Below are 27,898 nucleotides of genomic sequence, written 5' to 3'. Positions count from 1 at the left end.
CTCAACTTCCTCATAGTTTGATTGTCTTTCTATTCGTTATCTATTGGAGGTGACAAAGTTAAAGTACTTTTGAGGTTTAAGGTGGTGTTATACTTTAAAGCATTTGTTTTAAGGTTTAGATTTGTTCAGCCAAATTCTGAAATTATTCCATGGATGGTCTTGTTTGTATCGACATAGGTCGGTCCGTAGGTTGGCTATTGTGGGTTTTGGTCCTAACTAGGATAATTGGATTTTCTTGTTCATTGGCTTTTCTTCTGGGTGGTATAATGTTTAGCTCGACTAATGAATAAAGCCCCCTACCTGGCCTATCAAATGTTGATGCCAAATTTCGAATTAAGGGTCAAAACCTTGAAATCACAAAAAAGAAAGATAGTGGTTAATGCTTAAGGTAGAGAGTGTTTTCTGTGTTTACATTTTGATACTCAAGTTAAAAGTCGATCAAAAGAGATCGGAAAGAGAGTGAAAAGTAAATGAGATAGGAGAAAGAATATAAAATAGTATATGGATTGCTTTATTTATAAGTGGAATGTGAGGGGTCTATAAGATAGAATAATAACGTAGCCAAATTAACATGACATTATACATATCAAATTGATCCGACATATCAAGTCAACCCAAAAATGAAAAATGCTCATGATTATCTACTAATAATCTCTAACAAAGGAAAGGATCAATTTACATTTGACTAGTTATATATCTAGCTTTTGTTCAACACATTTTGGTTTGAAGGATCGATTTCTTTTCATAACGTCTACTAAAATATATATTAACCCTCTCTATGCGCCTAAACTGCAAAATACAGCAGCTTGTTTAAGCAGTCCGTCTTTAATTATATTCAATGGTTAAACCAGGCAGCCTTTTGAATGGAGACCGTAAAACTGTTGTCCCTTTTGAAAACCTGCATTAGTTCCAAATCATTGGTAAAGGGTAAGCTCATTCACCAGAAAATAATCACTTTAGGCTTGCACAACAACCTTGCCTTATGCAAAAACCTCATCAGCTTTTATTTCTCTTGCCATTTACATCGCTTGGCAGATCGTGTTTTTAAGACCATTAACAACCCGTTAGATATTTCTTTGTGGAATGGCCTCATGGCTGCTTACACTAAGAACTTCCTGTTTTTTGAAGCTCTTGAGCTTTTTGAGAGGTTACGGAAATATCCTTATTTGAAGCCCAACACTTTCACCTACCCAAGTCTGCTAAAGGCTTGTGGTGGATTGGGAAGTGTTGGTTATGGGAAAATGATCCATACCCATTTGATAAAAGTCGGATTTTTATATGATGTTGTTGTTGCAAGCTCTCTTGTACGCATGTACGCAAAGTGCAATATGTTTGGGCAGGCTACACGCATGTTTGATGAAATGCCTGAGAGAGACGTTGCTTGCTGGAACACTGTTATTTCGTGTTATTATCAAGATGGGAAAGCTGAAAAGGCATTGGAATTGTTTGGGAAAATGAGGGATGCTGGGTTTGAGCCTAATTCAGTAACACTAACAATTATTATCTCATCATGTGCAAGGCTTATGGATTTGGAAAGAGGGAAGGAGATTCATCGACAAATGGTAAAAAATGGGCTCGTGTTGGATGGTTTTCTTGGCTCTGCTCTTGTTGATATGTATGGAAAATGCGGTTGTATAAAGATGGCTAGGGAGGTATTTGAGCAAATACCAGAAAAGGGTGTGATCACTTGGAATACCATGATTGCTAGTTACAGTTCAATTGGTAATAGCCAATCATGCATTGAACTCTTTAAGAGGATGAATGTGGAAGGGATCATACCCTCTCTAACTACTTTAAGCAGCATATTAGTGGCTTGTTCAAGATCAGCCCAACTTCACCATGGAAAATGTATACATGGTTACATGATCAGAAACATGATAGAAACTGATAACTTTGTTAACAACTCACTTATTGATTTATACTTCAAATGCGGAAGTGTTCATTCAGCTGAAAATATCTTTAAGATGATGCCAAAGACAGACGTAGTCTCTTGGAACGTTATGATTTCTGGATATGTGTTTGTTGGAAAATGTTTTGATGCTCTTGGCATTCATGAAACAATGATGAAAGCTGGTGTAAATCCAGATGCAGTAACATTTACTAATGTCTTAGCAGCTTGTTCACAGTTAGCAGCCTTAGAAAAAGGGAAGGAGATTCATAATTCTGTAACTGAGAGCAAGTTGGAAAGAAATGAAGTGGTCATGGGGGCACTCCTACACATGTATGCGAAATGTGGTGCTGTAGATGAAGCATTTAGAATTTTCTGTGAGTTACCGGAGAGGGATCTTGTGTCTTGGACTTCTATGATCACTGCTTATGGATCTCATGGTCAAGCTCTAGATGCTTTGAAGCTTTTTGGTCAAATGCAGCAATCCAATGAAAAACCAGATGGAGTTACTTTTCTTGCCGTTTTATCTGCGTGTAGCCATGGAGGATTGATTGATGAAGGTTGCTATTATTTCAAACAAATGACCAGTGAGCATAGCATTAAGCCTCAACTTGAGCACTATTCATGCTTGATTGATCTTCTTGGACGTGCTGGACGATTACATGAAGCATATGAGATTCTCCAAAGTACCCCAGAAACTAGAGAGGATGTTGAGTTGCTGAGCACACTATTTTATGCATGCCATTTGCATAGGTGTTTAGAGCTGGGAGAGAAAATTGCAGAATTGCTTATCGAGAAAGACCCTGGTGATTCATCAATCTATATTATTTTGTCAAATATGTATGCTTCTGCCAAGAAATGGAACAAGGTAGGCAAAGTGAGATTAAAGATGAAAGAACTAGGACTGAAAAAGAACCCTGGTTGTAGTTGGATTGAGGTTGACCAGAAGATCCAACCTTTCTTTGTAGAAGATAATTCACACCCACAAGCAAAGATCATGTATGATTGTCTATCAAGCCTTAATAATTACATGGAGAAGGATGATATGATGGCAGCTCTCGAATCAAGAATAGTGCAAGGTGTTTTATAAAACTGAACAACTCACGCAGTGCTAGCAACTTAATGTTACAGGTGACTAGTATCATAAGGAATTATATTTGTTTGTGGTTCTAAGTTCAGGATGCTTTGGGAACACTTGCCATCTACTGATCTTATTGAGTTGTTCAATGAAGTAAAATTCGAGTGCTATCAAGCAACTAGAGATTTTTGAGAAGCTGTGGATGGTATGTACAGCATGCATCGAACTCATGTGAACATGCCTCCTTATGCATAGAGTGGACTCAATGATGTAATCTTTGTTCAATTTGTAGAATCCCGATTTCCGCTTTATAGGTGAATTTATACATGCAGGGCCTTATTTCAGAAACTATGACGAGAGAAAGGTTTGAAGATAAAGAAGATAAGCATGCTCAACTGACTGCTAATGTTCAAGGCCATTTCTATTTTAAGCCTTGGAGAACCATCTGAGATGTGTCTTTGTTGGAAATTCACATTTTTATAGAGAGATAAGAAGGGAGCCCTCCCAGTTAAAACTTTTCTTTTTCAGAACTGCTTTCGAATAAAGAAAAATGACACTAGAAATCAAATCATCAATCAATTGATCATGCCCTGTTAATTGATGCAGCAGAAAAGCTGTGATTAAGCAGCTCATTTCATTGCCTATTTGCAGAAAGAAAAGAAAGCTTGTTGCAGCCATTGAAGAATTGTGCAATCCTTGTTAGATTTCTGATCCTAGATAAAGATTGTTAAGGAATAATACTACTTTGTGTTAATTATGAATAAAATAAATAATACGATAATATATATATTTGTTAACATGGAATAGTAACACTGATGCGTTGTTATCAATACTAACAGAATAAATAATTTTATAATCAATTTATGTAAATATTAATATAAAATGATAATATAACTTTTAGATTATATATTTAAATAACACAAAAAAATTGGATAACAAAAAGTTACAAGAGTAATGGTAAATTTTAATTTCTTTTAACTTATTAAGAATAACAAAATTATAATTTCATAAAAATAAATGTAATAAATATTAACAAATTGTATTATTTTTATATTTGAGATTGATAGACATTGAATCTTAATAATTAAAATTAAAAGTTTAATATTTTACCAACAAATCGCACAATTATTTGTAAAAATTTGTACTATCTTTTATGTAATTTATAATAATAATTTTGGTAATTTAGTTATAAAAATTTTTATTTAGGTATTAATTTAAAATAGTAAGATATGAAATATGATAGAATGTCCTCGAACCTTTGGTTTAGTGTCTAAAGACGTTTGAAAAGATATCAATGGTCTGATTTCGAGTCCAGCTTCTCTTTCCTTTATTTGTATTAGGATTTTACCCTCTAATATAACCAATATATATATATATATATGATAGAATATATAATTAACATAGAGATTTAAGTGGACTTTATAGAGTTTTCTATGTAAATTAAATTCATTTCATTTTTTTTCTGGTGGATTATCTTTCTTCGCCAATAAAAGAGAAAAAAAAGAACTATATGGTTATCTTTAGGAGTAGTGCAACGGTTTGATAATGAAATATCCGATTTGAATTTTCTTAATCTAAATTATTAAAGCTTTCAAAAGAAAATTTGTATGCATGTAACTCATCATTAAATGGATTGTAAAGAAGCAAAAAGAAAAATAATATCTACAATATAATGTACTGGTTTTTTAAAAACCTATTAAAGCATATATATATATATATATGTAATGAGCTACATAATGAAAAATAGTTACGTGTGTTTTTTATTTTGTAAATTTTATTTTTATTTATATTAGAATTCTCGAGATTTTCAAAATGAAAATTTAAAGCTTTTAACTTGTGATGCGCATAATTATTCTAAACGAATTGTTATTTTGGTATTTTTGTTAATTAGGCAATTATGTAACAGGGCTTTTATATATATGGAAAACGAATGATAAAATTACCAAAAAGTTTTTCAATTAAATGATTCATTGAAGATTCAAAATAACTGTTTAAAAGTTCAATGAAGAAGGTCATTATTGCACGAAATATTTGTGAGAGATTTTCATAATATGGCATGTCTATCCAAAATCAGGTCTTTAATTTTTCCAAATTTCTCATTTTTTTCCTAAAATATAGCTGTTTCCACTATTTTTCTCTTCTCTTTATTTGACCTTAATAACTTGATTAACCACTCCCTCACTCCTTGTTTGTCTCTTTACATGCCTTATAATTCCAAAAGTTTTCTAAACTCCATTCTTTTTTTTTTTTTTAATTGCAGTCTTCTCATTTTCTCTTTGAAAAAAAAAGAAAACAATTTTTTTGTTTTTCTTTGTTTTGCTTTCCGTTTAATGGATGATCGAGCTGCAGATCATGGGGTTAAAAACATGGAAAAAGAGTCTGTTTCTAATGAAACATCAGATTTAACAGCCACAAAACCAAACAAACTCTTTCTCAAGTTCAACTTCTCCAAGGACCAGCATACTTGTTCCGTATGCAGCAAAGCCTTTACCTCAGGAAAGGCATTGGGAGGACACATAAGGATCCACATGAGGGGCAGCAAAAGTGGTCGCCATAGAGAGATTGCCAAGCTTCAGCCGAGAAATATTCGTCGTGCCAAGGCTAAGAAACGGATTTCCAAAAATATGGTCTTGCCAAAAGCTACGGATGGAGCTGTTGATCCGCCCTTTAGTGATGAAGAAAGTAATGAAAAAGCCAGTTGTTGCATATGTAACAAGGATTTCAGGTCAATGAAATCTTTGTTTGGGCACATGAGGAACCATCCTGAGAGGGGTTGGAGAGGGATCAAGCCACCTCCTTCTGACAAAAACAGCTGTTGTTCGAGTGTATCCGAAAACGATAAAGCTCTAGAAGTTGATCAGAATCATCAGATTAACTGTGCAACAGAAAAAGACTTGGTGTCAGGTTCTGATCTGTTAAAGTCTCTTCCGAAATGGACTAACACTGCCAAGCGATGCTGGAAATTCACCTCTGATGAGAATGAGATATCTGAGGCTGCCGATTGCCTTGTGAAGCTAGCTCGAGGAGACTCTTTTAATTTGGGTCAGTCAAGTGTTGGATACCAAAGAAACTATTCACCAACAGATAAGCTGCCGATACATAAAACTCGATATTGGGGCTTGGCAAATAAAGCTTCAGAGGAGAAAAGGGGCAGTGTTCTAGGTAACGAAATAGGTGAGGAGACAGGAAAGGCTACGTTGAAAACTGAGTCGGATCAACAGAGAGTTCCTTCTGAATGTAAACGGGAAGATTCATACTCTCCTGGAGAAGAGAAAAAGATGGGGAAGTTTTTAGCGATAGAGCTCAATTGCGGTAAATTTATCAATAGGAAAACGATTGAGAGGGAAAATAAGATGAAGGTGAATTATGCAGATAACAAGATCATCGAAAAGAATCGTTGGTTTGATCAATTTCAGAAGTACCCCATAAAGCCTGATGAAGAAGAGGGTGATCCATTGACCGAGGAAGGTAGAGACAGAGGCAGGAACTTCCCAAGTAGCCAAACACCTGGTTATTACCCTAAAAACGGCCCTGGTGAAAGGCTATTTGAAGCTCCACTGAATGAAACGGCATCAACGGCCGAGGGCAAACACCTATTCCCCAAAACAGCTAGTCAGGCGGCTGAAGGCAGTCAGGTTTTTACCCCCAAGATACTAGATTTTGATCTCAATGAACCTTATGTGGCTCTAGATGGTGAGGCTGCAGGAACTTGGATGAACTGATCAAATCTGGTTATGTAGCTCACTTCGGGGTTTCCTGCTAGCGTTGAATTGCATTCTATAGTTTTAGTTCTTAGCTAGTGATGTTTGTTCTTTCCATCTATCTTATGTTTATTCTTGTTTTGCATAACATAATGGTTATCGTGTTTCCATTTAACATTGTATATTGAACTGATAATTGGAAGAATGTTGGTTCGAAGGATAATTCACGAAACTGTGATAACCATTGCTAAATTTTGGCATGATCGAATTGGTAGCGAAGTGGGAATTATTTATTAGAAAAAAAAAAAAAAAAAAGCCTTCGGCATTTTTTTTATTGGCTTGGAAATGTTTTTCTACTTATTCTCATCTTCTATCCTTTTGTTAGTTCTGAAAATATTTTGGAAAATGGAAATTTGAAGAAAAATGAAGGGAAATGAATATATACAAAAAATTGATACATTGTTCTTTATTTTTATTTGATTATCCGAAATTAATTTAGGGTACTTACTAGGTATAAATATAATTTAGTTAAAATTTTAGTTATACTTCTACTTAATTAATTTTTGTAGTTACATTTCTTTAAGTTTTCTTTATAATTAAGTTAATTTCATGAAAAAAAAAAAAAAGGTTCAATGTGTCAAATAAATACATTGATTATATGAGATATTATCAATAGTTTAATAATCTGTTAATAGAGTGATATAATACTTTTAGATATGAAATATTGCCAACAATTTATCTGTTGAATTAATCTTTGCTCGTTTTCTTATGTTACCATAGGATTCATATGTGACATATAGCAATTAAAACAGAAGTATGTATAATACATCTTATGCTCAGCCCAAGTAGCTTGTCAACGAGAGTTAAAGATTGATTCAACATGCAATTCATTTTTTGTTGGTACACTCAATTTTATTAATTCTCATTCTCACTTTAGCATTCTTCACTATTAATAATAAAATTAAAAAAGGGACATACAGTGAAGTCCACCTAATGCCTAAAAAAGTATGTATAAAAATATAAGGAAACTAAATTAATCACTAATAACAAATTGGCTTAATTGGTAATTTGTTAGTCTCATACATAAATGATTTTAAATTTTATTCTTTTGATGATTTGTTTTTATATGTTCTGATAAGGTGAGAGGACATCAAGTAAAATTTAAAAAAAAAACTTATATTGAATTTATATATTTTTTGTAAAAAAATATCGTTGATAATGAGATTCAAATTTAAATTTTATAAATGCAATATTCAAATCTTATCAATTCAAACAATTTTGTTTGAAATATATATTTTTAATAAAAGAGATAATTCCAGACATCCCCACCAAATGCAAACAAAAATAATTCCATTAATCATATATTTTTGCTTTTGTATGCAAACGTTTTTAGTCCTGTAGGTCTTAAAAGGATCAAAAACTTAAAAAAAAAAAACAAATCCTTGGTATTTAGTTTTTTCTTATAGTTTTGAAACTGCATACGACATTAAACATATTGGACATTTTTCAATACCATAAAAACTGCATAAGACATTAACCATTTTTTTAAAGAAAAATGAAATTCAAACCCACTGAGATACAATTACATATACTTGTTATGGAGTAAAATGCTCAAATGCCAAAATTTATAATTAATATATATATATATATATATATCATCCTTCGATTAAAAAAGTCAAGAATTAAATGAATGAATTATAAGTTTTAATTGGTGACTCTTTTGGAGATGCTCTTCAAGTATATAATAATACATTTACTGTAGCATACCAGACAAAGTATCGTTGATAATCATGGGTGCCCAAAGTTCTCAATTATTTCAGTAAGAATGACACATCCTGCACATCCCATTAACAGAGTAAGGGTAAGCCTTCCTCCTGGAACAAGCTCTGGCAGTTTCAACAATGTCGATGAACTGGAGTATCGATCTGACCAAGACATTGCAGCAGGAAGAATTCCAAATAGTACCAATACTGGCAAAAACATGGAAATTTTGATCACTTTCAGGTGATTAAAAGACAAAGGAATTGAAGCTTTTTATCAAAATTAGAATAAGCATTTTGTGGTTGTTTGCAAGGCAAGGTACAGTGATAAAAGTCCAAATATATAATGCTAATGGAAAAGCAAATTTATTGGTATATATGCCCTCAAGTTGGTTTCAGGAGTGAGGGAAAAAATTGCAAAAATGCTTCAGAAAATTACCTCCGTATGTTCCAGCAAAATCCAAGGCTTTAAAGAATATCTCTGGGTCTAGCAAAGCAAGTCCTAGAGGCGGAATCAAAGTCAAGAGATAGGGTTGAGGCCTATTCTCACCACTTGGAAGTTTCAGCACTGAAATAATTGGAAAAAATGAGAAAAAAAAATGAACATGGTGTAGTGACAGTGACCAGTTCCATTGTTATGACATACACATGGACTGGATGCATGCTCTTCGGTTTCAGTTAATGGCCTAAGGAAGTAGAAATGCGAGTACATTTACATGCTTGATTCATGTATAAGCTAGGTGAGATCATTGACAAAATCGAAAGAGAACTCACAATCAGCCAGGAAATCGGAGAGTCCCAAAACAAATCCAATATAAGATGTTGCAATTGCAAGAAGTGAGAAGGCCTCAATTATTGGCTGCGAATTCATTTTAAAAACAAAAGTGGTGTCACTTCAAAATTCAATTTGCTCCCTTTAACCCTCAAGCTTGGCTCAAATCGATTAAGAACAAAGAACTTACTCCAACAACTCCATTACTAGATCGCAATTGTTGCAGTGGGTCTATCATCTTATCTGAGCTCATTTCAAGATTTGAAATAGATCCTAGAATAACAGCATTCCAGACAAGAAATAAACCAAGTGGTATAGCTGTGCCTAGGACAATAGCAGTCCTGCAGAAACAAGATTTTATCGGAGGGAGCAGTCATAAGGATGCAATAACAGCTGAAACAAACAAAGCAGGACTGAAAAATGTTTGGAATAACAAGTAGGCTCATCCGTCGCCGTAAATTTTCATCATTGAGATTGTTGATGATCAAAACTATTATTGGCAGTATATTGCTAATTCCACAATCTAATCATCAGAATTCAAGAGATTAGCAATGTGATAATGTTTGACAGTGAAAAGAAAGTGAAGCGGAAGGGAATAAAAGAAACTAAAAGCATATAATGATAAGATCTGCCACCTTACTTTTGACATGTTTCCTTCAAGATTTGTACAGAGAACCGGTACAACATTCTGAACAAAGTAGATACAAGATGTTACAGCAAGTTAATTAAACGTTAGATTACTACAGGTTCAAAGATGTTACCTGGTAAACAAATGCTAGTGCAATTATTGGTATACTCATAGGAACAGCTTCAAAGTTGGCTTTCAGAAGAGCATCCCATTCTAGGCCTCCACTTGCAACAGCCTAAGGGAAAAAAAAAAAAAAAACACTTAGCAATATCAAACGAAAAACATCTGACAGGAAAATTGAAAACTTTGTTTTCTTAGTGGTATAATGCATATGAATTGACAGTAATCAGATATATTTAAGAACAAACTCATTAAAATAAACAGGTCTTAATGCCTAAAGGTCTCATATTTATATAATTGTTTTCCTTTTTTTTTTTTTTTGGGTTTAGGAAAGGAGGATTCCAACACAACTCGTTGAACAGGGAACACATGCACATGACATTGAGCAAAATGCTCGGGTGCATTGTTTGTTCATCTTTTATGGGAAGTTGCGGAAGGGTTTTAACATCTTTATATATCTTCTTATATCAATTTATCCTCCCTTGAGTTCTCCCTTGTAAACAAAAGGAATTGTTTCTGGCTAATCTGATGAAATATTAAGCTGTCCCAGTACGTTGTCTTGCATTGCGGAGGCTAAAAGGGAAAAGAGAATCAAGAAGGAAAGAAAAGGTTGATTCCCAATCAATAAGAAACAAAGAATATATATTACTATAACAAGAAATAAAATTTTATTTGCGAATTTGAGAGAGGACCTTATTTAGATGTAAATAATGAAAATTAAACCATATTGTTGATTAAGTCGGGGAATTACCACAAGAGCAGTGAAAGAAGAGATGATTCCAAATACAAGAACCCCATTAACGGCACCAATAAAGCGCTGGCTACAGTTGAACACAAGTCAAAGTTAATCTTAATTTGTTCATTTTAAATGAAAAAAAAAGTATACATTGAACCATGCTAAAAGAATAAAAAGGGAGCCAGAATATGTCATCAACTCTACGACCATATGATCATAAGTTCCCATTTAAAAGTCCATACCCGTTTTCCTTTATGTAGAAAACTAGATTTCAGATTTTGTGGCTTATGAATGACTGGCCTTTATATCTAAAATCAAACACTGTAAGTTAAATATCATGTAGTCAAAGCAAAATTTTGAAAGAGAATAGAAATGTAGGTTAATATTTTAGCACAATGGTAAAGACATCAACGAGTGTAAAGACAATTTCAACTTAAAATATTAACTGAAAATGAAAAAAAGTTGACACACTTGCACATGAAAGCCATACACCCTGCGGCCTGCATATTTTTTGAAAGGGAAACAAAATCCTAATGTATGTGGCAATCAACTTGGCCAAAAGACATTCTGAAGTAATGGAATAAAAGCCTTGATTTCTCATGTGGAAATTAGGTATGAGGCAATTCCTATGTCAACAGATCTGAAAGCTCATCTAATGATTTAGCTAATAAAATTTTGTTCATCAAGGGAAAAATTAAAAGGAGAAGATTTATGCCACCAAAACAGGGTTAATGCAACTTCATGTTCCCTTTACTGCTAAGAGATTGATAATCTGACACGGAACATCATTAAGGTTTTCAAGATGTTCAAGAAATTAATAATAACAGCAGAGAAGAGTGTGTAAAGCAACACCAACCTTCCAAAGTAGCACATGCCTCCGAAAACCAATGAGAACAATGTTGCACTTTCCCATCTGCAATCAAAGGCTGTCCGTCAATACCTAAAAAACATATAACTGTTTGATACATTAATCATAAAAAGCAAAATGCAAGATTCTGGTTAGTCAGATACAAGTGTGGTGTCATGTTAAGTTACTTAGAGAATTAGAAATAGAATTCAGGCTCGTACAATGGAATGCCAAGATAATTTGTCAAAATTTCTGAAGAACGAGCCACATAGGCAACAAGAAGGGCGTAATGTATAAATATGTATGACCAACTGCAAGACAAGTACACAACAAAAATGACTCAGTTTGACAATAAAATCCAGAATGTACAGAGGGTTAACATTCAGATAACTTAAAATGCGCAGGCTGTTATGATTGCATTAAGGCTTAAAATGTAGCATGATATACTGCAGTTGAAAAAAAATCAGTCATAGAGCTGCAAACCTTTGTAAGGTGGTGGAAAAACAAACAAAAAGGTTGTCGAAAAAACAGCCTTACCAGACAAGATAAAACTCCACAAAAATCTAATTGTTTGTTATAATCATGCAGTCACTATATTTTCACTACAACTAATAAAATAATTTCAAATTTTAAGTTCTGTTATTCCTTTTTAGACATAAAGCATGCATTTGATAGTCTCAGATGCAGCCCATCCAATTCCTCAACAGCCAGAAAAGCAAAGAATACAATCATCAAAAGGAGAAAGAAAGGGGCAAACAAACATTAATCAATAGACCTCAATATCTAGTTAGGTTGAATGTTAACACATGATGACACTGTGTATAGTAAAAAAAAAAATTCAAATCTATGACTTCTCAGCCTACCAAGCAATTTGAACTCCAACTGGCCCAAGAGTTCTTCTGGCCATGGATACCTGAAATAAACCATATAAGTATGCTAATTCCTTATAATGAGACCTAGTATCAAATATCAATATGCAAAAACTATGGGAAATGTCAGTAGATAACTAGGATTTGAAATTTGATTTTGATTTCAAATATGCATAATGACAAAAGGGAACTACCGAGACTAATATTTATCCATTAGATAAATAATCAGAAAATAGTAAGTTAGTTTCCTCTCTCTTTTATCTTACACTTATCTTGCAACTCTCTCTCTCAGTCATCTGCAAGATATGTTCTACAACATGCTCATTTTGCAATATTTATATGAACTTGTTTTGTCAAAGAGACATGGAAATCAACTAACCCACATGCACAAAGCTTTGTTCATACTTCCTATACTCCAAGATGGTGATCACTTTCCAGTAGAATTTCTCTAATCTAGCTGTTATAACTTTTGCCAATTAGTTCATTTAGACAACATCCATAAATTGTAATGCCCTACATGTTTTCCTTATAAAGTAATAGTTCATATTAGTATAAAATATAAAATCAAGAAATCAATGATAAATTTAATTTAATTCAAATAATGGTAAATAACGTTTTTTACAAAATGTTTTTGATGCAGGAAATGATTCACACAGTACGTGACTCGTAGAATTGATTTCAAGGGATGATGATAGTGATCCATAGTTACATACCAGTGAAACACCACCAGAGCCCAGTTCACACATTGTGTTGACATTTACTTCAGCAATGAGCAGCCCGGTGGCAACCTGTCCCAGGTTTTCAATTACCGTAGTGATTAATTTCCCTAATTGTAAACAAGTATAAAAATGAGGAAAATGAAAAGAATTTTTACGCAAAGAAACGTTGTCGCCAATTACCATGAAAATCCAACAAAGAATACAAGCAACTGCAGAGGCCAAAAAACCAGATTCTCGTGTCACTGATGGAATGGCCAGGATTCCAGCACCCACCTGGAGAATTAACCACCAGCAGCTAGGTCAAAAACATCAAATACATTAATAAGGTTAAAAAAAACGAAAATCAAACAATGGACAATAGAGCAGAGCTGAGAAAATCAAGGGCATACCGTGGTACCCGCCACCAGGAATATTGCACTGGATAAACTTCCTGGAGGGAGTCATAGAACTCAAAGTTAAAACAAATCATAGAAATTTAAAAGGGTAATTAAATGAACAAAATTAAACTAAGAATAATGGAATTCCTCTATATACAATATATATTTATATGTACCATTACCAGGTTCTCTCTTGAGTGTGGCTTGGTTGAGGTTTGAAAAGAGCCTCTCAAATTCATATTCTTGAGCCTGATCATCATCAGACTGTCTCTGGGAGGAGCATTTGAAGGTTCTCAAGGAAGTAGGAAACCGATGACAGTAGTGGTTTCTATTTCTCATCAGTAATTTTGGGCACAAGTACTTTGGGGTATAAATTGGATGGTTGTGAAGGAGAAGTTGAGGCCTTGTGCGAGATATTAGAGAAGTTGGCGTTTGCAGTGGAATAGAGACTGACATTTTTGGCTTCCCAACTTAGACTTGAGATAGAGTCTGCTTTGCTTAGCTACTTGCCTTGCTTGGCCTGGCCTGGCTTGGCTTGGATAAGGAAAAGCAGGAGGAGGAAGGAGGGAGTAGGGGAGGCAATGATGCAGCGTCGTAGACTCTAACGTTGACCTGTACCATAAACATAGTTCAATTGTTGAAGTAAAGGGTGACGGTTCGCTCAGGATAACGTGGGCCATCGCAATCGAAAACCATGCCTTAACCTTTTCAGTTTGATTTGTTATTGATTCTAAATTTCTAATTAATTAAATCAATAGAACCACTGAATCTTGGCTTTGAGCGTTGCAGTTTGAGCTCCCAACTATATCAATGGGATACTACGCAAATACATCCCACATGCAGTTGGAAACTCACATGGATTTCATCGTAACTACAATGATGCAGTTGAAGCCCCAACTACACCAATGCAGTTGTAGATGCGATGAAATCCAAACGGATCCTTAAAATCAATATTGATTCCATTTACAAGCTGATGGGCACTTGATTTATGGACAACTCTAATGACAATGGATTACTAATTTTATCTTTTAAAATTTCCTTGAATAGGATAATCCTTAGTAATTTTCTTTTAAATGAAGTAAATGTAAATGTAATATACCCACCGTAATATGAAAGCAGTATAATATACATAAGGTATCAATTTAAATAATAATCATAACAAGGTAGAAAAATATTGAAAAGTGTTTTTTTTTTATACATTTGAATTACATAAATTAAACAAACGCTTCTCATCTCATAAAACAATCTTGAGCAGAGGTCCTTAGGTTGAAATGGATATTATCATTTTTAAGCTTTTGCTGAAGATTTAGTTTGGCCTTCTTATGAAAATTCATTCAGATTTGTTTAATTTAAATTTAATATTAAATATTAAAAAAGTATATTTTAAATTTGCCAGTAGTAAATTATATTTTAAATTAAATGTAAATAAAAATAATTAATTTAACAATAAAATATTTTCTTAGACCATTGTCATCTTCTGCAAAGAAAAAAATTATTGCAAATAAAAATATTATTACTAATAAAATTTACTAGTAGTAAGTATTTTAATATAATGCTATAAAAATTAAAATAATAATAATAATAAAATTAATAGTTAAAAAAAAAAACGAAAAAAAGGGGGCGGTGGGCAAATAAAAATGGGGTTCCGTTGCAAACGAGTGAATTTCTCATATTTATCTTTTTTCTGTTAAAAAAAAAAAAAAACACACAAAACAAAACCCTGACTATCGATTCAGTTTGGGCCTCGAAATACCTATCTACCTTTTGTCTTTCCGCATCCAACTCTATCAACAATCGATCCTTCAATTTCGATCGTCTGATCCATCTCCCCCTTCCATTCAACCCAGGTATCTCGATTTTTCTGAGTTCCTTCTTTGATTTGTTCTTTTGCTTTTCTTTTCTTTTTAAAAAGTTTGTGGAATTCTTTATTTTATGTAGGAAATTTTGTTTGATTGATCATGCGGGGAATCCTTCAATATATATATATATATATATATATTAATTTCCATTGAATCTGCATTGTTCTGTCGAAAGAATCGTGAATCTCTTCCGCTTTTTACGGCTGTTTTTGGTAATTTCATAATCAAATTGGCTCGTTGAAATCTTGTACTTGGAATTTTAAAAAAGTACCTAGTTGATATATAATGTCTAGATGCATACATTATTGACTCAGGAAAATGGAAAACCGAAATTTTCTTTTGACCCAAAATTTGGGTGTATTAGAAATATGTTTTTGAAAAGTGGGAGGCATCTGTTATAGTCTCTTTTTTTCGTGAATTTGGGTGCGTTGAAATAGGTTTCTTTATGATCAGAATTTAGCAAACACGGGGTGTTAGTCTGCTATTGGTCTTATCTATGAATCCTTCTTGATTGCCTGAAATTTGACTTTAGTGTATTACTCCTTTTTTTTTTTTTTTTGGATTAGAAAATTCACAATCATCTTTAGGCAGATTTCACAATGCAGTGATTCATATGGCTGCAAGTTTATTATCTGCTTTAGGGAATTGCAAGAAGTGAGAAACTCGGGATTTAGATAGAGAATATAGAGAAGCAGCAGTTTTTTATGTTTTGGGATTTAGATAGTATTCTCTAAAATAGTTAGGATTGCATTGGATATGATTGGAGACCAAATTTGTTTGCATTCTTTTTGTAAAATATAAAGAAAAAGGGAGAAGAAAAGAGCCTCCAAAGAAGCTTGGATTTGCCTGCTGCAGTTCTGTTCTCCTGTTTCTTGTCTGTTAATTATTAGTAGTTTTCCTTTATCAATGATGGCAACATGTTATCACTTTCTAAAACTGTCTCTGAACGGAGAGTCCAAATGCAAAATGAACAATAACTGGAATTTTTTCATTCTATTGCAAACCCAAGAATATAATATCTGAATTTGGTGAGTTAGGTTCTAACTGGAAATTTCAAGCATGGTAAGGAAGCTTTATAATGAAACTATTTACAGTGTTATGGGTAAGCACATCATGGACAAAGAATGAAGCGAACAACTTCTTAAATTAGAGCAACAGAAGGTTTCATTTATTTTTAATTTTCTAGATCATGTATTGGTCTGAGATGTAAGAGGTAGGCACTAACTGTAACCTTTAATTGTGGTGAATTGAACTTGAGAAACAGTTAAGTAAATTTTATTTTTTTTCTAAATGGAGATTAATATTATGCCAAAACAATGAATTTTAAAAGTTCTTAATTGAGGACCCAGGATAAAAAGCTTTCATATAAGCACATATGTGTTTGAGTTGCAAGTTCTTGGTATGTAGCTGGACCTTTTGACTTTGATGAGAGAAATAACTTATTTGCATAGGTTGGAGCTATTGTCAGCATGTATCCATAAGAAGAAATCATGTTTGGAATTCTGGTAGTATTTGCAATTATTATTTCATTCTTTTTGTCGTTCTTTGATGGGTTATGAATATGTAATTGTTGTCATGTTCTGTGAAGGAAATTCCTCTTCAGATTGTATTGGGAGTTTGATACTCTGTTAATATGGAGTAACTTTCATTAATTCTTGGATTATTATGTATGTCTTTTATTATTTTTGGTCTTCCCTATTAAAATATTCGAAAGACAGTGGATCTTTTTTTTATGGGAACTATCTGTTAGATAATGAATTAGAGATACTGGCCTATGATAAAAATTAATGTCCTTGCTGTAATTAGCAAACATCTAATGTTATAGGGATATAACTTTTGTGCATTGTGTAGGAAATGTGATTACTCAGGGTGTAGTTTCCCCGGTTTTATTTTGATCTGCTTTCTTTAACTGGATGCCAGTTATGTTCTCGAGGTGCAGGCACAAGATTGTATTTTTTGGTCACAGCTGACTAGCATACTTCAATCAATGTATTAGTCGGAGCTTTTGGATTCCAACACATTATTTATTGTAAAAACCATCTGGGTTTGTGTATTTGATAAACATATTGTGAGAATTAAACTCTTTTTTTGTTTCTTATTTTCATTGTTTTTTGGATTTCGTCACTTCTAGGCTTATTCTTGTAACATGACAGACAAATGAGAAATGACCACTGATGTTACTATTGCTGAGTATTGATTGCTTGCGTCTTTTTATACAGCATTGATTTAGTAAATTATTGTCTTAAACATTTCAGGACTATATTTGGCCACAACGATGTCTCCTGCATCCAAATCTAAGTCCAAGGATAAAAAAGCTGGCAAGGAATCTCAGAAGGCTTCTTCAAAGCCTTCAGGATCTGCTAATGTAGGTAGTGGTGTTCCAGCCAGTGCATATAATCCACTTTTGGGAACATTCCATACCATTGAAACAGTGCCATTGTCCTCTGCTTCACCACTTCATGACAATGGTCGTTTCCGAAATATAGATGAGACAGATGAGCATTTGGGGGGACCACTTGGAGCTGGGGTTGAGTATGATTCTGTATCTAATAATGGTAGCTGGTCTGGTGAGTCAGAAGATCATAAAGACAAAACATCTAATCCTCCCATCCGGCAGGAAATAATACCAGGAGCTGACAATGATAAGCGGGAAAAAATTCGTCAAAAGAATGAGAGGAAACATCAGCGTCAGAAGGAGAGGCGAGCTCAGGAGTTGCATGAGCGGTGCAGTGGCTATCTCATGTCGAGAAAGCTTGAAGCACTTGCTCAGCAGCTTGTAGCAATGGGATTTTCTCATGATCGGGCAACAATGGCTCTTATATTGAATGAAGGCAAACTGGAGAAATCTGTGGCATGGCTTTTTGAAGGAGGTGAAGAAGCAGTTAAGCATAAGGAATCAACTATTGGTGGTGGGAACTTGAAAATTGACATATCAGAAGAGCTTGCACGGTTTGCTGATATGGAAATCAGATACAAGTCTACAAAGCAGGAGGTTGAAAGAGCAGTTGTTGCTGCTGAAGGTGATCTTGAGAAAGCAGCAGAAGCCTTAAGAACTTTAAAGCAGGACCCACCTGCTCCACCAAAGCATGAAGAAACTTGTGATCCCGTGACTACTAGTACCAATAGGGTGTCGGTGGCAGGTAGTCAATACCTATCATTTAAGACACAACCGAAAGCAAATCTATCTCCTGCAACACAGCAAAGAAGGGATGAGAAGGATTTTAACTATACAAAAGCAGCAGTTGCAATGGGAGGTTCTTCAGAATCTGTGAGTAAAAGTTTCCGGCCTTTGAAGAGAATACAGCCAAAGTTAGATTGGGCAAAACCCCAACAAAGTGAGGTGCCAGCTGAGAAAAGGTGGCCAAGTTCTGGATCAAATCCTTCTGTTTCTTATTCCATGGCATTGCCTTTGCAGGCCTCGCCTTCACCAGCAAATACAGAAAGCCATTATGTGGCTGTTGGAAGTGATTTTAAGAACCTTCAGCCATCAATTAGGGAACCGGTTATAATGATGCAGCGACCTCAATCTATAAATACGAAGCATGTTCCCGCTACAAGTACAAGCACATCTCCTCCTGGAACAACCTCCTTTATGTATCCAACCAGTATTGTTGAAATTACGAAGTCTAATGGCTTTATGCCCCATATTCCGAGTGCTAGAAGCCTTAGTTCCAACAATATGAGTTCAAATCAGATGCATCACCATCATTATTATGCACAAGGACAACAACAGCAACACTTAACATCCGGCAGTGGTCCAGGAGATTCTCCAGGAACAAGCCGAGGAAATGGTTTATGGAGTAGAACAGGCACATCAACGCTGGCGGCTGCATCTTCACTTGGACTATTCACCGGTTTGGGTTCTACCACTTCATCAGGAGCCTCATCTCCAGTTGACTGGAGCAGTGGTAGCTCAATGGCACAGTTGGACTATGCCAATATTGATTGGAGCTTGGATCGGGGGTTGTATTCTTCTCCAATGCCTGGTGGAATTTGGATGGGACCGGAATCATCTGTGAAGAGCGCTCACATGTCTTATCCTAATAGAAATGGTTTAAGTGTTAAACCAGCAATGAGATTGACACCTACTAATGGAAACGGTGTACCCATTGTAGGGTTTCAAGACGGCGGAGTGGCTTCTGCCGAAGCTCCAACTGCAGGCTCGCGTGAATGGACTTCACCATTTGAAGGGAAAGATCTATTTAGCTTACCCGGGCAGTTTGTTTCTTCTCCCTCACTCTAGGGTGGGGAAAAGATTTTATGAAATAAAATGAAAGAAAAAAAGACAAAATGTGCTTGAATTTGCTGTTAGTGTTGATTTTGTGACGTTGATGTGCTGATAGCTGGTGAATATCATTTAAGTGAGAAAAAAAAAAAGCAGTAATCTTTTCTGTTTATCTCTATCTGCAAAGCTCATCCACCATCATTGGGTTCACTGAACGAATTACTTGCTTGATTTCTTAGGTAAATTTGGGTAACATATTCCACTACATTTATTTATGTTGCAAACACCAATAAGTTTTCACTTGGCAGCAATTAAGATAACAGAATGCAACATCAATAAAAATAGGTTCAGCGACCTTTCTTTTGCACCATGATAATACATCAAATTACCATAGAAATAACTATACTGCGAATACATAACTCAAACAATTTGTAACTCCACATTTTTTTTTCGTTTTTTTTTTCTTTAAATATGGTATTTCAAATAACACTCAACAACAAAGGCTTGCAACTAGCAGCTCATTTGTTATTATGGCATATCATTCTTTTTGATGCGTTTAGAGACTTGTCCACACATTTTCCGTACCTAATCTGTTTAAGCGCAAAATATCAGGTCTCATATAATGTACAGTAAATGCTGGAATAGACATAAAAATTTAAACAGGAGCTACACAATATTGTACCTCCCAGACATAAAAACAGCATCGTATTGTCCACGGCCAGATGCAGTTACACGCTGCTTTAGCCGTTTAAGAGAGAGGTTATGCTACTCATGCAAGGCAATACATCTCTAATTATGATTACCATGGCCTATTTTGACTTCCACTGACAATAAGAATATTTATAAACTCTCCCAATCTAAATTAAATACAAAATTTGGAGTAAAGATGTGAAGTAGGGAAAATTTTATGCATAAAGGCTGTTACAGTGATGTATGCTCTAATATTCCATCAAAAATTGTCCTCTCATAAAGTCAAGCTAAATTATCAGCCCAAATAGCCTTCACCTAATTATATTATGCATCAATAACAGGTTTCCAAATATGAGTAAATGCCAAAGAAAGAAAAGAGGAATAGAATGTGCAGTTGATTCTGTGCGTTTATACCCAAATCATTAATAGACTTCTTCAGATATTCCATTCCTTGATATCTTCTCCAGCAATGTCAAAGCATCAACCTTACTAGTTTGATCTAGTTGAAGACACTGGGAAATCAGAACTTCTCTTAGCTATAAACTACTGCAAGCAATAAAAGCACAACAGAATTTTGTTCACCAGTGCCCTCATATATTACCTAATAAACTTCAGCCGTGGAACATGCCTCCTTAGGCTTTATAAGAAACGTTGGAATGTCCAATGGAAGAGGTGGGGAAATCTCTTGACCAACCTGGGCATATCAGCATAGAGTTCATTAATCATGCAAGTAAAGCAACAGAGTGTATAAAATTCACTCGAAATGAATGAGATTGCATCATGAGCATGTGCAAACTCATAATAACTACAATCAGAAGAGAGATGTCACAGTTTTAGGCACAAAATTGTGCTGTAAAAATAAATAAACAAATATAAATGAAGTCTATGAGTTCCACTGCCAGTATTAACAAAATATTTGGAAATTTTCAGGTACTAAAGGAACAAAGGAAGCTTTAGTTATGTGCACAACGAGCTTTTCATTCTTTTTGTTTCCACTCAGAAAGAAAGCCATGAATTAAATATGCATCAGATTTTGTCAAATTCACAATTTAGAATAGGAACTAGAAAAAGTCAGAAATGAAACTCAAAATGATACTAGTTTTTATATCAGGCAGCAAAAACACTGAAGTTATTATCACAGAAGGTTCCTAAAATTGGCCTCATTCCCTAACATGTTAAATGGTCAAGATATTCCTGACAAATGTGTTTTGCAACATAAAGAACAAGGTTGCAATATAAAAGGAAACAAATTAACATCTCGGAGCCATAATTAAGGTACGGTATTATCATACCTCACCTCAAACAGTACAATATGCTGCTCCATGTGATAAAAAGAATGGAATATCCAAACCAATTTCACTTGACCATTCCTGGAGCTCCTACTTAGTTGCAACACAATCATTGAACTGATTAGCTGCCCAAAGTGCAGTTGCTGCATTGCTGTTTCCACTACCAAGCCCTGTCCCAGTGGGCATCTTTTTATCAAGATGAACCAGCCCATGATAATCCGATAAGAAAAAAAAAATATATATATATATATGCAAAAAGTGCTTCCCAGATAAACTCTAATTTCTCAGAAGCACATTTATTAAAATAAAATGTACAAATGCAAAGTTTATCTTGTATCTTGCATCTTACACAAAAGAAGTTCGAACTGCCAGTTTTTTCCTGTAGAGTTTAAGGGCTTTAATAATCAGCAACAAGGAAGAACAAATTTAGGGACACAGGAGAAAAAAGGGAGCCTGGGGTAGGGGACACCAAAAGAATTGCAGTAAGTTTAGAACCTCACCAAGTTTCTATCATCAAGGGGAACACCAGAGATATTAGTTGACAAACTATCCTTGGTTTTGGATGGTGACAAAGAGGACTTAATTATATCCCCAGACTAACTGTCTGGATCCACAAACAAGGATAAGGGTCAAAATCAGACATTTAGGGACCAAAAAGGAAACCTCATTGAAAAATATACATTTCAATTCCAAAAAATTCACAAACTTACATGAAAGAGAGATGCTATATCATGATACCCATCTTCCCTTTTGTCGGTTATTCTCAAGAAAACATTAATCTATACCCAAAAAAAAAAAAAGGCTATGGGCTGTTACAATTGAAAATATAAAACAGATAAAAATGATGCAAAAAAATTTTTCATTTTAAGTCAAAGAAAAGGGAATAAATTTACCTTACAAGGTGAGAACAAAGGAAGCCTTGAAAAAGGAAGGAGCTTTCTTGTCCACTTGATCTGCTAACTTGTTCGGCCTCTCATCAGGGTCGTAGACAATCTAAACAAAATGAAATGAACTACGCCCATAAAATATAACTGAAAATATTAACATTTTAGTAAAAGAAAGAAAGAGTAAATCAAAGTAGAACCTCTAGCTGTTTCTTGGATGCTTTAACAAATGGGATTCTTTGAAATTGAAGTTTTGTTGGGGGAGTTATTGACAAGTGACCGTTTTTGGAGGAAGGAGGGAAGAAGAGATTGTGGTTATAGAGCAAATAAGAGGAAAATTCGTAATCCCAAAGTACAAAGAAAATTTGTCCAAATAATTATGTACTTCCTGGAGTTTGGGCGTTGGGACAAATGAGTTATGGCTTTAAGCAAACAAATGGAATGTCTTTAGAGTTGATAACGGGATGGGTCGAAACGAATTTTTTTTTATTCAAAATTTGATCTGATTTTATATATATTAAATTTGAATTTGATTTGATTAAAATTTTTTTTATTTTTTTTATATTTGAATTCGACTTGATTCGATATTGTATAAATTGTATCATATTCGATTCGACTCGAAATTAATAAAATATTATTTTTTAAAAATATAAAATATTATTTTTTAAATATATATAATTAAAAAATTAAAAAATAATTTTTTATATAATATTAGATCGGATCTGGTCAGGTTTATCTAAAATTCGAACCCGACCCGAAATTCAATTTTCAAAAAAAAAAAATTAACCCTATAAGGTTAGGTCGCGTGGAACCTACTGAGAACAGATTGAATTGTCGACCTTAAATGTGTTTTCTTTCAGCTCAAAAATATTTTACTTACTCTTTTTATGATATGTGATAACCATATTTTTCCACCTCCCAACAATTAATAAGCAAAGAAAAAAACAGGGAGATTCTGCAACATAGATAACAATTTAGGAAATAACAACCAATGGTTTGTGTAGGAAAAAGGGAAAAAAAAAACAAAAGTAAGGGATGGAAAGATTTTTTTTCCTTTTTTTCTTCGTAAGAGAGATATAAAAAGATGAAAAAAATGTAATTTTTTAATTGAAATTCGTAAAATTTTTTATTAATAATGATTAAATAAAAATTAAAATCAAAAATCAAAATATATAAATTTAAAAAATTGTTACATATATCAATTGCGTAAATTTTTTTAAAAAAATTAATACATTTTTAAAAATTTTAATAAATTTTGATATATTTTTTTAATGCACATTTTTAGTAAAAATGTTGACAAAATTTTTATCATTAAATAAATATATATATCAAATTTGAATTATAAATGATATTTTAAATAATTTTTTTACATATTATTAATCTTTATATTGAACTTGATCAATCTATGAATTTGAATTTTTTAATAAAATTTTCATCAAATAATTTTTAAGAATAAACTTCACAAATTTCACTTAAATTTTATATTTCTAATCATTGCTAGTGAAGTTTTTAAATTAACTAATATTGGTCCTTGACTTCACCTAATGAGTTAAATTAATTTTAGTACTTTATTAAATTAATATTTGATTGAATTAGAATTTATAATAATGTGTACAATTTATCTAAAGTCTTAATTTAATATAAAGCTAATATTGTTAAGTACACAAATGTTTGTTAAACCAATTAACAAAAGAAAGTTATTATAAAACTAAATAGAAAATGTTAGATGTGCATTTTAAAGTTACAAAGTTCCTAAAAAGAATAGTTGTTAAATAGAAACTGTAATCAAACACTTAGTTTGTAACTATAACTAATTATTGAGAAATTTATTCATAGTTAGGATAGATAACTACTATAAAGGTTATATCACCCTCACAACACCCATCCAAAAGATGCTAGTCTGATTTTAAGTCATCCAAGTCTTAAAATATATTTAAAATTTATCAAATAATTTAATATTGAAAAATTTTCTTAAATTACTCTTATATGTTGGTAATAACTTAAGAATATTTTTTCACCTCAAGAGCATTTAAATAAAGTATTTGTCACACTTTAAAGAGGTTTTGTCGTCGGATTCACTTAATTTTACTTTCAAAAATAAATACCTATAAACTAGGTTTATAGTCAAAAATATTCTCCAATCTATTGGTAAAACTTTCTATTAAAAATTATCCTCCAATCTGTTGGTAGGATTTTATGCAAAAAGATAAGAAATATTTTTTTATTATTATTATTTTTTTAAAACTTGATTCTTTTTAGGAAATTATAAGATTTTTCAATATGTTGGTAAAATCCTATTTTGAAAATAAAATATAGGCCCTCCAACATATTGACAAGGCTTTTTATTTTTATTTTTTTAAATAAAAAATATTACAATGTTTTTCAATATATTGATAAAACCCTATTTAAAAAAAAATGATTGCCTTTCAATATGTTAGTAAGGCTTTTATTTAAATATGTTTTTATAAAAATATATTGAAAGAATAATAAATAATCAATTAAATAAATAAAACATTTAAATAAAAAATAAAAAAATTGAAGTTGGCTTGACTCAGTGACTGGATTGCATGACTTACTGGAATAAATCCTCATAATTCTAGATTCTGCAAAGAATTCCAAAAAAAATACTGCCAAAAATCATATTTTTTTAATGAATTTCCTCTCTTTTTTTCTCAAGAGTTTTCATATACTTTTTTTATCCCCCATTCATTTTTTGTTTGCTTTAGAACAATTTATAAGAATTTTCTAGTCAGAAATTTTAGGATTTCATTGATTGTCAAGGATTTTCAAAGATTTTTTAAAATCCCTTTAATTTAGGTAAAATTAATTTAGTAGAAATACTAACTTTGATACTCTGTGATCTTTTTTTATTTGATTTCCTATTTCATGCAAGTTAACCAAAAATCCTAAAAATTCCTATTTATCTAATTCTTGTACAAGATTTTCAAAAAATTATGTATGATTTTCTTTTCTTTCCTTTTTTATTTATTTAATTTTTATTAAAGAATAACAAATAAATAAAAATAAAAATAAAATATTTGTTGGGGCAAAGCCCACATCAAAGTAACATACATTTGGCTTAAAACTTGACAATCTCGATAAAATCAAAATCGAGAATTTGGATGCACACCTCGAACGAAATGAGATATCTACAAAATACATAAAAAAATCAAATCAATATAAGCATATTACTTGTCTAACTTTTCTACTAATACAGTACGCTACTTAAAATTAATTTGAATAAAACATGCAAAGCATATACAATACATAAGTAAATAAAATAAACAAAAGAGCAATTACAAAATATAGATTGAAAAAATATATATATATATAAATATATATGGATTTGAAAATTTACTGTGTAAAATTTATTCTAAAATAAAGAAAAAAAGTTTAAAGGTTAAAACGTGATAAAATTTCAAAGTGAAATCAGATTGAAGTGTAATGTTTAAAAACAAAGAGTTTATACTTTTTAGTGTCTATTTGCCCTAATTTCATTGAAAATTATATGAAAATTTAAATCTGTTAAATTATTTAGGTTCATGCGATTTTTCATGTGTTTTCACTCTCAAAAACTCAAAATCAAGAAGAAAAGAGAAAATGTTGTGTTATTAAAACATGTAGATGATTTGCATGTGACTATCATTTGTATATTTTGAGAAAGTTTAAAACTTTTAAAAAAACTTACCACACGATCGTGAGAAAAAGCTCCTGTGACCATCATTTTGAAAAATTTTGGGATGATATCTATTCTTGGCAAAGCTCATTCATTTAATTCATGGTGATTGGCCATTTTTTAGAATATTTTAGTTTTTTTTTATAGAATATAAAAAGTTAAGAAACGAATCTAGTTATATGAGTTTTTTAAGAAAATGAATAGTTTATAGCTTTTTGTCAACCGATTAGAAAAGAAAAAAAATAATGTACTTTTATATTTGAGCCCAAAATTTGTGAAATTGATTTTTTTATTTTATTCTTTTTTTACTTTAAATATTGTTAGGCTATATCTTTTGAGAAATGGGTTAAAAAACAGTTGGGCTTTATGTAAAGGTTAGGTTAATATTTTATATATTGGTTATTATTTTGTTAGTTTTATGGATTTTTTTTAAGTTAATAACAATTGGGCTTTAGTGGCAATTTAAAATGGCTATTTGAAACAACAATAAATATGCAGGCTTGTTTAAATTAGTTATTTTTTGGATTTAATTTCATGAATTTTGATTGTATGTATGAGTATTTGAAAGTTAAAATTTTTTTGAAGTGATTTGGTTGCAAAATTTTTATGTTTTTATTGGAGAGTAATATTTGACAAAATTTTTTTAAAATGAATCAGTTTTTTTTCCCGACTATGAGTGTTTATAAATTTATAAAAGGTTTATTTTATTCTTGTTAATTGATTTAGAGTAGTTTATTTTTAATTTGATAATGTGCTTTTGCAATTTGAATGAAATTGTCTTAAGTTAGGAGTTTTAGACACTAATAATTTAAATCAACAATTTTTTTGTAATAATATTTGTAAAAGGTTGGGCTTTTAATTTAGTTTAAAAGTATGGAAGGCTTGGGTAGGTTTTTAATTTTGCTTAAAGGTATGGAAGCCTTTGATTTTTGTTTTTGTTCTTTAAGTTATTGAAAGTAACTAATATATGTGGGTTTTTATAGAAAATGAGTTAAAAAAATATGTTTGTGAGTTTATTTATTAAAAATGGCTGAATATACAAAGAATTTAGATTTTTTTGTAAAGTGGGGATTTGGGGTATGGAAATGGTAAAGTATTGGAATGGGAGTTGTTGAAAAAAAAAAGAAAAAATTGTGAAAACCAAAATTGAGGAAAAGAGCATAAGGAATTTGGATCTAGTTATGGGGATTTTTATTTGTAACTGTTTTTTTATTTGTTCGGTTTATAAAATTGAGTTTTATATTTTTTTTTGCAATTTAATTTTTTAATTTTAATTGGTTATATGAGTTTTTGAAACATGAGATTTTGTTATGGTGATTTGTTGAGCTATTTATGTTTCTTTGTTGGAGTATAGAATTTGGCATGAATGAAAATGAAGAAGTTATTTAAAAAAAATAAGTTTTTTATAATTTGTATTTACAGCCAGTGTTTAATAAATTAATAAAAGTCTTATCTAATTCTGTTAATTGGTTTTGGATTTTTTTTTAAGATTAACAATATCTTTGGTTGTTTGAGTGGAATTATGTCATACTTAAAGTCTTAAATTGTAATTATTTAAATTAATAGTTTTTTTTTTTGTAATATTAATGCAAGCCAAAGTAATTAATGGAAAATATGTCAATATTGTAAATCAATATTTACTTATGTTTGATTAATTAAATAGGGTAAAATATTATACAGAATAAATGAGTTATAAACATGTGAACTTGCTAATATAAAATAGTGGAATGAAGAAGCATAACTTACTTGCTAAAAACATTTGCCACCTTTAATATTTGAA

At 32.2% G+C, this 27,898-nt stretch overlaps 4 protein-coding genes and 1 pseudogene across 23 annotated transcripts; 3 read left to right on the top strand and 2 right to left on the bottom strand.

Moving 5' to 3' along the window:
- Positions 1–406: 406 nt before the first annotated feature.
- LOC111303909 (pentatricopeptide repeat-containing protein At5g27110 pseudogene) lies at positions 407–3,485 on the top strand (annotated as a pseudogene). Its single transcript, XR_016327085.1, has one exon. The product of XR_016327085.1 is annotated as a pentatricopeptide repeat-containing protein At5g27110 pseudogene (transcript).
- Positions 3,486–5,185: 1,700 nt separating this feature from the next.
- LOC111302710 (uncharacterized) lies at positions 5,186–7,017 on the top strand. The gene has a single exon (XM_022898488.2). It carries the CDS (start codon positions 5,297–5,299, stop codon positions 6,686–6,688), a length of 1,392 nt encoding a protein of 463 aa, XP_022754223.2. The 5' UTR covers positions 5,186–5,296; the 3' UTR covers positions 6,689–7,017.
- A 1,321-nt stretch (positions 7,018–8,338) lies between these two features.
- On the bottom strand, positions 8,339–14,239 carry LOC111304413 (Tryptophan/tyrosine permease). Of its 8 annotated transcripts, none has more exons than XM_022900961.2 (14): positions 13,678–14,235; positions 13,508–13,548; positions 13,299–13,413; positions 13,113–13,225; positions 12,394–12,443; positions 11,752–11,841; positions 11,540–11,596; positions 10,699–10,768; positions 9,961–10,062; positions 9,835–9,887; positions 9,390–9,540; positions 9,202–9,286; positions 8,867–8,995; positions 8,339–8,637 (listed from the first exon to the last, which is right to left on the bottom strand). In XM_022900961.2, exons 1-14 carry the CDS (start codon positions 13,949–13,951, stop codon positions 8,456–8,458), a joined length of 1,512 nt encoding a protein of 503 aa, XP_022756696.2. In that variant the 5' UTR covers positions 13,952–14,235; the 3' UTR covers positions 8,339–8,455. The 8 variants fall into 8 exon arrangements, with proteins under 8 accessions (XP_022756696.2, XP_022756697.2, XP_089598884.1 ...); XM_022900962.2 differs by having other exon boundaries at positions 13,113–13,187; positions 13,299–13,391; positions 13,678–14,226; XM_089742758.1 differs by lacking the exon at positions 12,394–12,443 and having other exon boundaries at positions 10,699–10,764; positions 13,678–14,238.
- A 900-nt stretch (positions 14,240–15,139) lies between these two features.
- Positions 15,140–19,751, top strand: LOC111303906 (uncharacterized). 3 transcript variants are annotated; one of them, XM_022900416.2, is made up of 3 exons: positions 15,202–15,342; positions 17,275–17,422; positions 17,610–19,751. In XM_022900416.2, exon 3 carries the CDS (start codon positions 17,630–17,632, stop codon positions 19,595–19,597), a length of 1,968 nt encoding a protein of 655 aa, XP_022756151.1. In that variant the 5' UTR covers positions 15,202–15,342; positions 17,275–17,422; positions 17,610–17,629; the 3' UTR covers positions 19,598–19,751. The 3 variants fall into 3 exon arrangements, with proteins under 3 accessions (XP_022756149.1, XP_022756151.1, XP_022756152.1); XM_022900417.2 differs by lacking the exon at positions 17,275–17,422 and adding an exon at positions 15,434–15,566 and having other exon boundaries at positions 15,219–15,342; XM_022900414.2 differs by lacking the exon at positions 17,275–17,422 and having other exon boundaries at positions 15,140–15,342.
- Positions 19,752–19,792: 41 nt separating this feature from the next.
- Positions 19,793–22,918, bottom strand: LOC111303908 (uncharacterized). Of its 10 annotated transcripts, none has more exons than XM_089742756.1 (8): positions 22,643–22,918; positions 22,452–22,551; positions 22,269–22,337; positions 22,059–22,162; positions 21,908–21,937; positions 21,567–21,744; positions 20,871–20,963; positions 19,793–20,169 (listed from the first exon to the last, which is right to left on the bottom strand). In XM_089742756.1, exons 4-7 carry the CDS (start codon positions 22,070–22,072, stop codon positions 20,871–20,873), a joined length of 315 nt encoding a protein of 104 aa, XP_089598882.1. In that variant the 5' UTR covers positions 22,073–22,162; positions 22,269–22,337; positions 22,452–22,551; positions 22,643–22,918; the 3' UTR covers positions 19,793–20,169. The 10 variants fall into 10 exon arrangements, 3 of the variants coding, with proteins under 3 accessions (XP_089598882.1, XP_089598883.1, XP_089598881.1); XR_016327078.1 differs by lacking the exon at positions 19,793–20,169 and adding an exon at positions 20,205–20,781 and having other exon boundaries at positions 21,562–21,728; positions 22,643–22,895; XM_089742757.1 differs by lacking the exon at positions 19,793–20,169 and adding an exon at positions 20,205–20,781 and having other exon boundaries at positions 22,059–22,158; positions 22,643–22,913.
- Between the last annotated feature and the right edge of the window lie 4,980 nt (positions 22,919–27,898).

Source organism: Durio zibethinus, chromosome 13 (genome assembly GCF_047325235.1).
Source record: "Durio zibethinus cultivar Kanyao isolate XHJ-2024 chromosome 13, ASM4732523v1, whole genome shotgun sequence".
Classification (NCBI taxonomy): domain Eukaryota; kingdom Viridiplantae; phylum Streptophyta; class Magnoliopsida; order Malvales; family Malvaceae; genus Durio; species Durio zibethinus.
This window is presented reverse-complemented; position numbering and strand designations above follow the sequence as displayed.